At 37.9% G+C, this 13,812-nt stretch overlaps 1 protein-coding gene across 10 annotated transcripts in view; it reads right to left on the bottom strand.

The window, feature by feature from the left end:
* Positions 1 to 13,812, bottom strand: part of DNAH12 (dynein axonemal heavy chain 12) — a 269,970-nt gene that overhangs the window by 123,023 nt on the left and 133,135 nt on the right. For 9 of the 10 annotated variants that reach the window (XR_010139196.1, XM_054551999.2, XM_054552001.2 and 6 more), the window contains 4 exons: positions 10,969 to 11,157; positions 8,848 to 8,999; positions 4,916 to 5,054; positions 3,236 to 3,402 (listed from right to left, as the gene is read on the bottom strand). Coding sequence is in view for 8 of the 10 variants with exons in the window: in XM_054551999.2 (XP_054407974.1) it covers positions 3,236 to 3,402; positions 4,916 to 5,054; positions 8,848 to 8,999; positions 10,969 to 11,157 (647 nt within the window). In the remaining 2 variants the exon portion in view is untranslated. Of the gene's footprint in view, positions 1 to 3,235; positions 3,403 to 4,915; positions 5,055 to 8,847; positions 9,000 to 10,968; positions 11,158 to 13,812 lie in introns of those variants that run through there. The other variant, XR_008523741.2, reaches the window with a different exon arrangement.

Genomic DNA, 13,812 nt, shown 5'->3' with positions numbered 1-13,812 from the left:
AGCAGCCGCAGAAAATATACAGTTAAAAACGTGGTAGAAAAATAGGGTGCTGATTATGGTTACTTAGGTTGGGCACTACCCACAAATTCTTGACTTGGGGGAATGGTACTTTGAAGGATGTAACCTGTAAATTATTTTCAATAATTGAAACTAATAGTTGAAAAGTACAGGCATACCCCATTTTATTTCACTTCATTTCATTAAGCTTTGCAGATATTGTGTTTTTTAACAATCTGAAAAAGGTTTTTAGAAACCTGTGTTGAGCAGGTCTATAGGCACCATTTTTCCAACAGTATTTGCTTACTTCTGGTCTCTGTGTCACATTTTGGTAATTCTTGCAATATTTCAAACTTTTCCATTTTTTTTATATCTGGTAGGGTGATCTGTGATCTTTGATGTTACTATTGTAATTGTTTTGAAGCACCATGAATTGACCTACATAAGAAGAAAACCTTAACTGATAAATATTGTGTGTGTTCTGACTGTTCCACTGACTGGCTGTTCCCCATCTCTCTCCCTCTTCTCAGACCTTCCTATTCCTTGAGATAAAAAATATGGAAGTTAGGCCAATTAATAATCCTCCAGGCCGGGCGTGGTGGCTCATACCTGTAATCCCAGCACTTTAGGAGGCCAAGGCGGTGGATCACTTGAGGTCAGGAGATCAAGACCAGCCTGGCCAACATGGCAAAACCGTCTCTACTAAAAATACAAAAATTAGCCGGGTGTAGTGGTGTGTACCTGTAATCCCAGCTACTTGGGAGGCTAGGGCATAAGAATCACTTGAACCTGGGAGGCGGAGGTTGTAGTGAGCCAAGATCATGCCACTACACTCCAGCCTGAGCGACAGAGCAAGACTTTGTCTCAAATAAAGGCAAAAAAAGCCAAAAATCTCTCAGTAAACTAGGAATAAAGGTAACTTCCTCAACTTGGTAAGGAATATCTACAAAAACCCTAGAGCTAACATCATACTTAATGGTGAGAATCTCCAAGCTTTCCCACTAAGATCAGGAACAAGATAAGAATGTCCCCTCTCATGACTTCTTTTCAACATCATACTAAGGGCTAGCAATAAGACGAAAAAAAAAGGTATACAGACTGGGAAGAAAGAAATGAAACTGTCCTTGTTTGCAGATAACATGATGATCTATGAAGAAAATCTGAAAGAACTACAAAAAGCTCCTGGAACTAATAAGCGATTATAGCAAGCTTGTAAACAGTTACCATGTAAAAGTCAATCACCTTTTTATATACCAGCAATAAACAAGTGGAATTTGAAATTAAAAGTACAACACCTGGGCCAGGCACAGTGGCTCATGCCTGTAATCCCAGCATTTTGGGAGGCCGAGGAAGGTGGATCACTTGAGGTCAGGAGTTCGAGACCAGCCTAGCCAACATGGTGAAAACCTGTCTCTACTAAAAATACAAAAATTAGTTGGACATGGTGGCATATGCCTGTAATCCCACTACTTGGGAGGCTGAGGCAGGAGAATCTCTTGAACCCAGAGGCAGAGATTGCAGTGAGCTGAGATCATGCTACTGCACTCCAGCCTGGGTGACAGAGTGAGACACTGTCTCAAAAAAAGAAAGAAAGAAAGAAAGAAAAGTACAACACCATTTACATTAGCACCCACCCCCAGTGAAATACTTAGGGATATATCTAACAAAATATATAGAAGATCTATATGAGGAAAACTGTAAAACCCTGAAGAATTAAATCGAAGTACTAAATAAAAAGAGGTATTCCATGTTCATGGATAGGAAAACAATATTATGAAGATGACAGTCCTTCCAAACTTACTTGTAGATTCAATGCAATCCCAATCTAAATCCCAGCAAGTTAATTTTTGGATATTGAGAAACTGATTCTGAAGTTGATATGGAGAGGCCAAAGGCCCAGATTAGTCAACACTATTGAAAGAGAAGAACAAAGTCAGAGGCCTGACACTACCCAACTTTAAGGCTTACTATAAAACTACAGTAGTCAAGACAATGTGGTACTGGCAGAACAGACAAATAGGTCAATGGAAAAGAATAGAGAGCCCAGAAATAGACCCAATAAACATAGTCAACTGATCTTTGACAAAGGAGCAAAGGCAATATTATGGAGCAAAGATAGTCTTTTCAAGGAATGTTGCTGGGCACAGTGGCTCATACCTATAATCCCAGCTACCTAGGAGGCTGAGGCAGATGGATTGCTTGAAGCTAGAAGTTTGAGAACAGCCTTGACAACATAGCAAGAACCCTGTCTTTTAGCAAAAGACAAATATTGTTAAACAACTGGACATACACATGCAAAAAATTGACCTATACACAATTTTACACCCTTTACAACAATTAACTAAAAATAGATCACAGGCCTAAATATTAAATGCAATACTATAAAACTCCTAGGAGATAGCAAAGGAGTAAACCTAGTTGAACTTGGGTATGGCAATGACTTTTTCCAGACACAACACCAACAGATTGGTTGAGAAACTGGACTTCATTAAAATTAACAACTTCTGCTCTGCCAAAGACAATGTCAAGAGAATGAGAAGACAGGCCCGACTTGGAGAAAACAATTGCAAATTACACATCTGATAGAGGACCATTATCCAAAATATACAAAGAACTCTTAAAACTAAATGATAAGAAAGCAAACAACCCAATTTAAAAATGGCCAAAGACCGTAACAGACACATCACCAAGTAAGATACAGAGAGGGCAAATAAACATGTTAAAAGACGCTTCTTACCATATGTCATCAGAGAAATGCAAACTAAAACAATGAAATACCACCACACACTCATTAGAATGGCCAAAATCTAGAACACTGACAATACCAAATGCCAGAGAAGACGTGGAGCAACACTAACTCTCATTCATTCCTGATGGGAATGCAAAATGGTATGGTTATTTTGGAAGATAGTTTGGTAGTTTCTTACAAAGCTAAACGTATTCTTACCATATTGTTCAGCAATTGTGTTCCTTGGTATTTACTCAAAGAAGTTGACAACTTATGTCCATGTAAAACCTATGCACAAATGTTTATAGCAACTTTATTAATAATTGTTGAAAACTTGGAAGCAACCAAGATGTCCTTCAGTAGGTTAATGGATTAGTTAATTGTGGTTAACCAGACAACTGAATGTTACTCAGTGCTAAAAAGAAATGAGCTATCAAGCCATGAGAAGATATGAATGAAACTCAAATGCATATTACTAAATGAAAGAAGCTAATCTGAAAAGGCTATTACCAATGTCCACAGTCAAAAAATTGTCGTAGTAATTCAATAGGTGGTTGAGCTCCATACTTCTCCAATGCAGGCATATTCATATCATCTATAAAAATTATACACTTCTTTCCCATAGGTGGTCCAAAGACTCCTTTGCGTCTTTTATCCAATCTAGCCATGATAATGTTCTAAAATATAAAGGAAGAGTGGTATATTTACCTATAATTGAATTAGGAATTTATTATCATACTTATGTTAAATCAGTATCAACAAGTAAAACAACCCATTTTGCCAGAATCCATGGGATTTTTACCAGTAACAATTACTATTTGCTTAATTTATCAATGATTAACTTAACATAAAATACCATATTTAACACCAGAAAAAAAAAGTTTAAGTTTCTGTAGGGAAATCATACCAAGCAGCATTATGTGTGTGTTTATTTTTATTTATTCATATTTAGGGTGATACTAAACTTCACAATCAACATCATTCAAACATTTGTTGAAATCCTATGCACTCACAATTATTACACACGTATATTTATGTATTATCTTTGTATAGTATATGCATGTTTCTACAACATTTCTACAAATGTCACCAAAATTTCTACATTATTTTCCTCACTGGATAACCAACAAATTTTTATTTTTTTCTTCACTGAATAATTTTTCTTTCCAACTTTTATTTTAGATTCAGGGAGTATACATGCAGGTTATACGGGTAATTGTGTGTTGCGAAGGTTTGGTGTACAGATTATTTCATCAGTCAGGTAATAAGCATAGTACCCAACAGGCAGTTTTTCAATCCTCACCCTCCTCCCCCGCTCCACTCTCAAGTAGGCCGCGATTTCTGTTCCCTTCTTTGTGTCCATCTGTACTCAACAATGTATCTATTAATTTTAACTTACTTAATATTTAAATGCATTAATCTTTATATTTGGCAGCTTTTTACAGCTAAAATAAATGTGGATGCTTTCTTATAGTTCTAATGCTTTGGGAACTCACTTGTCCACTGGAAAAATAAACCAAAATTATTTTCATTCAAATAAAGCTCCACAGTAAAGGAGTTCTAAATTTGTAAGATTTTGAAGTTCAGTGAAGTATATAGACTTAAAACGACAGAAATAAGGCCAGGAGAGAATGGATAGGCATAAATTTGGGAATGGACTATAAAAACGGCAATTAGAAACAGTTTCATGAAGTAGTTTCACCTTGACACATTTGAGGGCAAAGGGTAGGATGCACTCACGTGCTTCCTGTCACAGGCCCATGGTTTGAAAAGTCCAGGGAGCAGCAAATTCCCCTAAGGACCATCCAGGAGGGTCTTGAGAGAACAATTCAAAGTTCTCTCATCTCTCCCTGGGTCTCCTCACCCCTGCCCCACCCTATGTGTGTGTTTGTGTGTGTGTGAGTGTGTGGGTGTCTTTTATACTCCCTTCACCCGTTAAGAAATCAATTGTTGTTTCTTCTCAGGCTTAAAACAAAAAAACAGGTGATAAAGCTCAATAACCCACTATTAATGTAAAAATGTTCTCTGAAACTTGTATCATTAATTCCAAAAACTTGTAACTCCCCAAACATTTGAAAGTTTTAAATTCATAGATTTACACAGTTGCTTATTTAATGTACAATTTTAAACACTGAGCAAATAAGACAAAAAAAATTAATGATAGACCCACATTTCTGTCTTTAAACTAACCTGAACCTGATTGGCACTGGTCCGTGCAGATAAGTTAATATAAAAAGGAAAGTATTGGTCCTTTTCCAAGTGATTCATTAGCTTATCCTTCACATACACAGATTTTCCTGTACCCGTTGGACCCACAAAAAGGAGTGGCCTTAATGAAAACAATGAATATATTATTCAAAATGGAAAAAAAGTCAGAATACATTTCTACTAAAGGAGGTGGTAGTTAAAAGCTTACATAAGAATCAAATCATCTTCATTAAAAACTCATATTTTTACCTATAGTTATTATTTCATGAAAGACAGATAAAAGTAATGATTGGCATACATTTTTGCATAACATTGCAGAGACTTTATTTTGTGTCTTTTTATTTTTTGTTCTTTTTTTTGAGACAGAGTCTCACTTAGTTCCCCAGGGTGGAGGGCAGTGGTGTGATCTTGGCTCACTGCAACCTCCACCTCCCAGGTTCAAGCAATCCCCCTGCCTCAGCCTCCCAAGTAGCTGGGACTACAGGCGTGCACCACCACACCCAGCTAATTTTTGTATTTTTAGTAGAGACGGGTTTCACCGTGTTGGCCAGGCTGGTCTCCAACTCCTGACCTCAAGTAATCCACCTGCCTCGGCCTCCCAAAGTGCTGGGATTACAGGCATGAGCCACCATGCCTGATCTATTTTTATTTTTTGAGATAAGGTCTCACTCTGTCACCCAGTCTGGAATGAAGTGGCACAATCATAGCTCACTGCAGCCTTGAACTTCTGGACTCAAGTGATCCTCCTGCCGCAGCTTCCCAAGTAGCTAGGACTACAGGTGGCATGCCACCACACCAGGCTAATTTTTTTACTTTTAATGTTTTAAAGAGACAGGGCCTGGCTATGTTGCCCATGCTGGTCTCAAACTCTTGGCCTCAAGTGATCCTCTCATCCCAGCCTCCCAAAGCACTGGGATTACAGACAGGAGCCACTGGGCCCGGCCTTGCAGATACTTTAATAGTAATAAACTATTATTTGAATAGATGTAATGTTGCTACATATAAAACACTTATGAAACAAGTAATAATATGCTTAACTTTTCAGACCAGAAAGTCAAAGTCTGTCTCCTCAGAAAAGAGCTGTATTTGTACTTTTAGGGTACAGACATGGGGGCAGTATGTGAATAAGAAGGGGATGACAATAAGACAGCTGTAGGCTGTTTCCCAGTGATCTCAATAGCCAAAGGTTTTGTGAGAGATGGAATGACAGTGAATTCTAAAGCTAACAGTTATGTATATGTATACTGTTAATAGCATTTTTAAATCAATTCAATTACTAACTGAAAATATTTGTCTAAAAGCAAACTCTAAGGAATTCCCCATTCAGTGAATGGGGAATTCAAGCAAGGTTTCCCATTCTTAAGTGATCATAACTAATTTTAAGGGGAAAAGTAATCATATGAGTTTATGTTCACAAAACTCTGGAGAATCCCAGTTTGAGAAATGCTGCATTAAAAATAAAATACTATCATTTTGAATGATAACTTGTTACTACACAATACATAAAGACACAGGCCGGGTACGGTGGCTCACGCATGTAATCCCAGCACTTTGGGACGCCGAGGCAGGCGGATTACCTGAGGTTGGGAGTTCGAGACCAGCCTGACCAACATGTAGAAACCCCATCTCTATTAAAAATACAAAATTAACTGGGCATGGTGGCGAATGCCTGTAATCCCGGCTACTTGGGAGGCTAAGGCAGGAGAATCGCTTGAACCCGGGAGGCAGAGGTTGTGGTGAGCTGAGATTGTGCCATTGCACTCCAGCCTAGGCAAGAAGAGTGAAACACCTTCTAAAAAAAAAATTTAAAAAAAGACAAACACAAAGGCCAGCACTGAAACTGAGTAATAGCCATATTCAGTTCTAAGGGGTCATCTAAGTGAGCCAAACTATGCTAGTATTAATTTTGAAAAATTGTTACTGAAATATGAACACAAAATTAAAGTTCTTTTAGAACCAGAGTGACCCCTGAGAATTCATCTACATGTTCCAGTCTGAGTAACACTAGCTCTATGAAAATCTATTTATTAAAACAGTACTAATAAATTTCTGTTCTTAACTTGGGGTCCCTGAGCCAACTAAAAACATTCATAGAATTCAGAGATCTGTGAACTTGAACGACAAAAAGGTTATACCTTTACTTTTTGCTATCCTCTAAAATGTAGCAATTGTGTGACTAGTACCTGTGTCTTTGTCACCAGTAGAAATTATAGCTATTATCCTACACATTACAATTGTTACAGTATCTCAAAAATATCACTCATGCCCATTCCTTCTTCAAAGGTATTATAGTCATCAGATCTACTGACAGATCTTGTTATTTAATGTGTTAATAAAGAAACATATATATATTACTACTATGGCCCAAATATGTTCAATATTTTCATAAATGTATTTCGATATAAAAAGAAAAAAACAGGCTGGGCACGGTGGCTCAAACCTGTAATCCCGGCACTTTAGGAGGCCAAGATGGGTGGATCATTTGAGGCCAGGAGTTCAAGACCAGCCTGGCCAACATGGTGAACCCCTGACTCTACTAAAAATACAAAAAATTAGCAGGGCGTGGTGGCAGGTGCCTGTAATCCCAGCTACTCGGGAGGCTGAGGTAGGAGAAGTGCTTGAGCCCAGGAGGCAGAAGTTGCAGTGAGCAGAGATCATGCCACTGCATTCCAGCCTGGGAAACAGAGCACAAGCGACTGTCCCAAATAAATAAAAAAACAAAATAAATATATATATGGTTTACTTTATAATTCTATTTGTACTTATTTATTTAAAAGTATTATTCTGACAAATCGTTCTTGGCACAAAAGAATGGTATTGCCAGGCACGGTGTAATCCTAGCACTTTGAAAGGCTGAGGCAGGTGGATTGCTTGAGCTCAGGTGTTCAAGATGAGTTTGGGCAACCTGTCTCTACAAAAAAAAAAAAAAAAAAAAAGCCAGGCATAGTGGTGCATGCTTGTAGTCCCAGCTACTTGAGAGGCTGAGGTGGGAGGATCGCTGGAGCCTGGGAATTCAAGACTGCAGTGAGCTGTGATTGCACCACTGTACTCCAGCCTCGGTGACAGAGTGAGACCCTGTCTCAAAAAAAAAAAAAAAAAAAAAAAAGAACTGCTATACTAGAAATGTCACAGAATTGGCAACTGTCTTCCTTGCTTAGCTTCTAAATGCAAAAATGCAACCACGGACACAAAATAGGGGTAAACTAATTTTCCCTCATAAGCTATTTTTCCTGTTTTTTTTTTTTAAAAACGAGATAAAATTGGTCACAGAATGCATTCAGAAACAGGTTCTTTTTAAAATAATGACATTTATGATTATATAAACTTGTCTAGTTTAAATAGTATGAATGGTAAATTATACCTAGTGTTTTAAAAGAAAAATAACTATTAAATGTTATTAAGAAAGTTGGTGTGGATATGCAAACCGTACACATCTAGGCTTTTGATCAGTTTCATGTGTCTTTACTTTTGATGGACTCTTCTGAGTTTTTAATATTTATCTTATGTTATGGAATCCAGAACTGGCATAGGACATAGGTGAAAAATGCTGAATGTAATAGGAGAATGTGGATCATGGTTACTTTGATGTCTCAGGAGTACGCTGAATCTTTAAGTAGACTGCATACCTTTTTAACAGTAACAGCAGCAGACTTTCAGTGGGCTGTTACAAATCAAAAATGTAAGGCGACTTATGAGGCAGCAAAGTATGATGGCAAGGGCTTTGGAGTGGGCAATGGGAAGTGTGCATTCCAGGTTTGCCAATAGCAACAGATGTCACTTTCAACATGTCAACAAGTCCCCCAGGATTTCAGTTATCTGAAAAAGGATGATCTCAAATACTTCAAAAATTGCCATAATCCTATTAAAATGGTACTTTTACATTCAAAATGCTTGTTTATAGCAGAGTTCCTTACTTTGCATAGGTAATACTCAAATCCATTAGAAACGTATATCTAATTGTGTCCATCGTAGGGACTATGATATCTTGAATCTTGATTTGTTTATCTCCTAAATTAGTATTTTTAATTAATTCATTCCAATGGACCCAGCGACCTTTGTTTTTCAACTACAAGAAAATATAAGTTTTAAAATATTAAAACCATGTACTTGCTGTATCTGAAAGGCTCTTTTCAACACTTATACTATTATATTAGCTTTTAAAAACTTTAGTCTTCCCCCTTTTAATGAAATATTACATTCATATAAAAGAACACATATAGCATATTTTAAGTCATAAGCAGATTAATAAAATAAGCATTCATTAAATTTAAACACCAATTTAAAAATATATATTTTTTCAATTTTCCTTTTTAATAAACTGAAAAACATAATGTAACTTTTGTTATCACATATTCAACATATCTAACATTTGAGATACTTTTGCCTTTATGTCTTCTTAACACTCCAATATTCCCCAAATGCCTTCAAGGTGTCCTTTTGCATACATCGAGTATTTATTTGAAAGCCACTCTAATGTACTTCAAGTCACAATTTCCTGGATTCTGGCTTTACTTTTTTATATTTTAAAATAAATGGGCAATAATCTAACTAAAAATAAAATATCACATAAAACCACTATATTTGTTTCTCTAACATTATTCTCTTTGGCATTTTGATCCAGGCTGAAACAACCAGGATATATATCAGCATAGCTGTATTAATTGTTATGATACTGAAATTCTTCTGAATCACTGGCTAAATAACTGCTGTCCTGACACCCCTGAGTGCCTCCCAATCTTCACTCCACCCCCAACCATTATCTTCTTCTCCAGGTTGTTTTGACCCCTCCCTGGAGACCCCCAGCCCTTCCACTATTAAGTAAAAAAAGTTTTAATACCTGCCAAAGTAGCCCCCTAGGACCCTGTTCCAGAGCTGTGGCTGGAATCTCACAATCTTTTCCTATTTTCCAGCAAATTGTACACGTTTATGTTATGTGTTTGAATTGTGGTAACTTTGTAAGTTTGGGTGAATGTTTCTTTAGTAATTCATATTTGTATTTTTTTTTAAGTTTTAGCTTTTATTTTTATCAACATTATATATGTACATATTTTACAGTCAAAAGATTTACAAGGTTAAGAAAAACAGCATTCCCCTACTGTCATTTTCCCCTTCCTAGAGACCTTTACCTTCTCTAAGCTGGATAGTTTGGTATTTATTTTCGATTCTTAAAGAATATGCTTGTGGGCCAGGCGCGGTGGCTCATGCCTGTAATCCCAGCACTTTGGGAGGCTGAGGCGGGTGGATCACGAGGTCAGGAGATCGAGACCATCCTGGCTAACACAGTGAAACCCCGTCTCTACTAAAAATACAAAAAATTAGCCAGGCGTGGTGGCGGAAGCCTGTAGTCCCAGCTACTCGGAAGGCTGAGGCATGAACCCGGGAGGCGGAGCTTGCAGTGAGCCGAGATTGCGCCACTCCAGCCTGGACTATAGAGCGAGACTCCGTCTCAAAAAAAAAAAAGAAAGAATATGCTTGTGTTTCCACCCCTTTTTTCACTTTTAGAGATTACTTTATTGACTTCCCGCTATGGCTAATGAGGATGAAGCTCTCTTTCTGGCCAGATTCTTAAAATTCTGTGTTAGCATGGTTTTGGCAAAAGGGTCCTGCACTGTCAGTCAGGAGAACTTGAGTCAAGTTCTGGCTCTGCTAGCCACTAACCTTTTTAGGTTTACTTCCTTATCATAAAACTTGAGATTTAAGTGAAATTATAACTAATACTCTATCTAGATCTTATGGGGGATGAAATAAAATTTGTATGAATCAAATAATTATTCAAATACTTGCTATTTAAAAAATGCTTTGGGGAATTATTTAATAAAATGGAAAAATTAATTTAAATGTGAAATTATAAAAATATTATTGAAGCAAATTTATTTATACAGCCAGTAAGTTATGGGAGGTGAAACTAAAAAGAAGGGAGCTTAAAAAGCTCACCGCAGGAGTCAAAATAACTCTAGGATGAAAACCCAGGAGCTTTGTCTGCTGGTCTAAGCCTTTGTGTTTTATCTTAACATACCAAGCTTTTTATGTCATACCTCATACATGTAGTCATAGACCAGGCCTTTTTCATCAAATGGGCATTCCCATTTACCCACAGAATCTGGCACTGGGTTTTCTTCATCTTTTCCCAGTATGATTAATCGTATGAAAGTATCAAAAACATGACGGCCATCTGTATCACAACTTCCTCCAATCGACCAAATCAAAGAGAATATAAAGCAAGCCTGTTGGTGGAGAAAAATTTTAACTTATAGCAATTATTTTAAAAGGCATTTTAGGAGAAACATTAACCAAAATTCAATATATTCGGACGTGCTCAACTTACTTGAACAAGGTCATAAGTGTAAATAAAGTGGAATGGATCACCGCTAAGCCACATAAGTCATTTCTCTGGCAATTTTTATCAAAATGTTTGCATGTCTTTTTTTTTTTTTTTTTTTTTTTTTTTTGAGACAGCGTCTCTCTCTGGTTGCCTAGGCTGGAGTACAGTGGCACCATCTCAACTCACTGCAACCTCAACCTCCCCAGTTCAGGTGATTCTTGTGTCTCAGCCTCCCAAGTAGCTGGGACTACCGGGGTACACCACAAATCCTGACTAATTTTTTGTTTTTGTTTTTTAAGTAGAGACGGGGTTTTGCTATGTTACCCAGGCTGGTCTTGAACTCCTAGACTCATCAATCCACCTGCCTCAGCCTCCTAAAGTGCTAGGATTACAGGCATAAGCTACCGTGCCTGGCCCAACATCTATCAAAAAAATTTTTTTTTTCTTTTTTGAGACAGTCTCACTCTCTCACCCAGGCTGGAGTGCAGTGGTGTGATCTCAGCTCACTGCAACCTCTACTTCCTGGGTTCAAGCTATTTTCCTGCCTCAGCCTCCCGAGTAGCTGGGACTACAGGCGCCTGCCACCACAGGGTTTCACCATGTTAGCCAGGATGGTCTCCATCTCCTGACCTCGTGATCCTCCCACCTCAGCCTCTCAAAGTGCTGGGATTACAGGCGTGAGACACCGCGCCCAACGTCTAACAAAATTTTAAATACCCATACTGGCTGGGTATGGTGGTTCACACCTGTAATCCCAGAGCTTTGGAAGGCCAAGGCAGAAGGATTGCTTGAGGCCAGGAATTTGAGACCAGCCTGGGCAACATAGTAAGACCCCATCTCTACAAAATATTTTTTAAAACAAAAATAAATAAATAAAATGTCCTTACCAAGTAACCTAGGAATTTCTCTTGTGAGAGTTTATACTCAAATATATTTCCACCTGTGAAAATGATACATGTACAAGAATATTCACTGCAGCACTATTTGTAATAGCAAAAGATCAAAAGCAACCCAAATTGTTCTTCAGAAATGGTCTGTTTAATTGGATTCTGCTAATACACTGAAATACATGCAGCTGTTAAAAAACAAGGTCACTCTATAAGCACTAATATGAAAATGACATATTACAATGGAGAAACGATGCAAATCAGTAGATAATGTATGCTAATGTATTTAAAAATGTATACATGTAAAAGAGTGTGTGCATAAAATACTTTTAGAATTCTATATAGGGCACTGGTAATATTAGCTGCCTTCAGTGTGGCTGGGGGACTGCTATGGAAAAGTGGGGAAAACCCACTTTTGCCTTTTGAATTTTACTGTAGGTACATGCCTTATCTAGTTCAAAAGTAAATATATATTCAGAGAAAAATTTCACCTAGATATCAATCTGTATAACTCTCTTGAAGTGATTCTGAACCACTTGAAAGGTTTAGGTTTTAGGTTTACCAACAGAATAAAATGTTCAGGAAAAATGAAACCTGAAGGTTATATAGGTAAACTATTCCCATGATACTTTTATAAACAGTAACAGTGATAGATATGGAAGAAAGCTAAAACTTAGTTTTGTAAAAGGCAGTTCCCAACCTAGAGAGAAAAAGGAATAAATAAATTATATTTCAAACATGTCTGTTCAATATCTTCTAAAGTGGAAAGATATAAAGGTAAAAAAGGAGGATAAAAGGAAGGGGTATGGTTAGCAAGAAACTGTGGAATGTGAGATGTCTGAGGCAGCAGATACTTTGGGCAGCAAATCGAAGGAAAAACAATGGGAGGCAACTGCCATGCTGCGAGGGGAGAGGGAGGAGGATCAATGCATTTAGGAATAAGGTGGTGCATGGGAAACCAGCATAGACCAGGAAAAAGACATTAAAAACCTCTTTCCTCAGGCTCTTGATAATCTGTTTACTTGTGCCATTCCCTCTGGCCTAGCTAACCAAGACTACTGACTTCTCCCTACGTGAGGCCTCCATGAATTCTGCCTGCAACACTCCACCTAGCTGGCTGGATGCCTATTCCTGGCTTTTTTTTGAGACGGAGCAATTCTCCTGCCTCAGCCTCCTGAGTAACTGGGACTACAGGCGCCTGCCACCACGCCCGGCTAATTTTTATATTTATAGTAGAGATGGGGTTTCACCATGTTGGCCAGGTTGGTCTCAAACTCCTGACCTCAAATGATCTGCCCACCTTGGCCTCCCAAAGTTTTGGGATTACAGGCATGAGCCACGGCACCTGGCCTACTCCTGGTCTTTCATAGCTAGCTTTTATGTTGCCTACATGCTGGCTTAACATTAATTAATTAATAAAATTAATTCACCTAATGTCCAAATTTGTTTAATATTAAATCACTTTATTGTTGATCAAATTATAGTCTTTCATAATAGGATAGTTGACTGGGCGTGGTGGCTCACACCTGTAATCCCAGCACTTTGGGAGAACGAGGTGGGCGGATAACCTGAGGTCAGGAGTTCGAGACCAGCCTGGCCAACATGGTGAAACGCTGTCTTTACTAAAGATAAAAAAAAATTAGCTCAGTGTGGTAGCACGCACCTGTAAT

This window comes from Pongo abelii, chromosome 2, assembly GCF_028885655.2.
Source record: "Pongo abelii isolate AG06213 chromosome 2, NHGRI_mPonAbe1-v2.0_pri, whole genome shotgun sequence".
Taxonomy (NCBI): Eukaryota; Metazoa; Chordata; class Mammalia; order Primates; family Hominidae; genus Pongo; species Pongo abelii.
The sequence above is the reverse complement of the archived record's forward strand: the minus strand, read 5'-3'. Positions and strand labels throughout refer to the sequence as shown.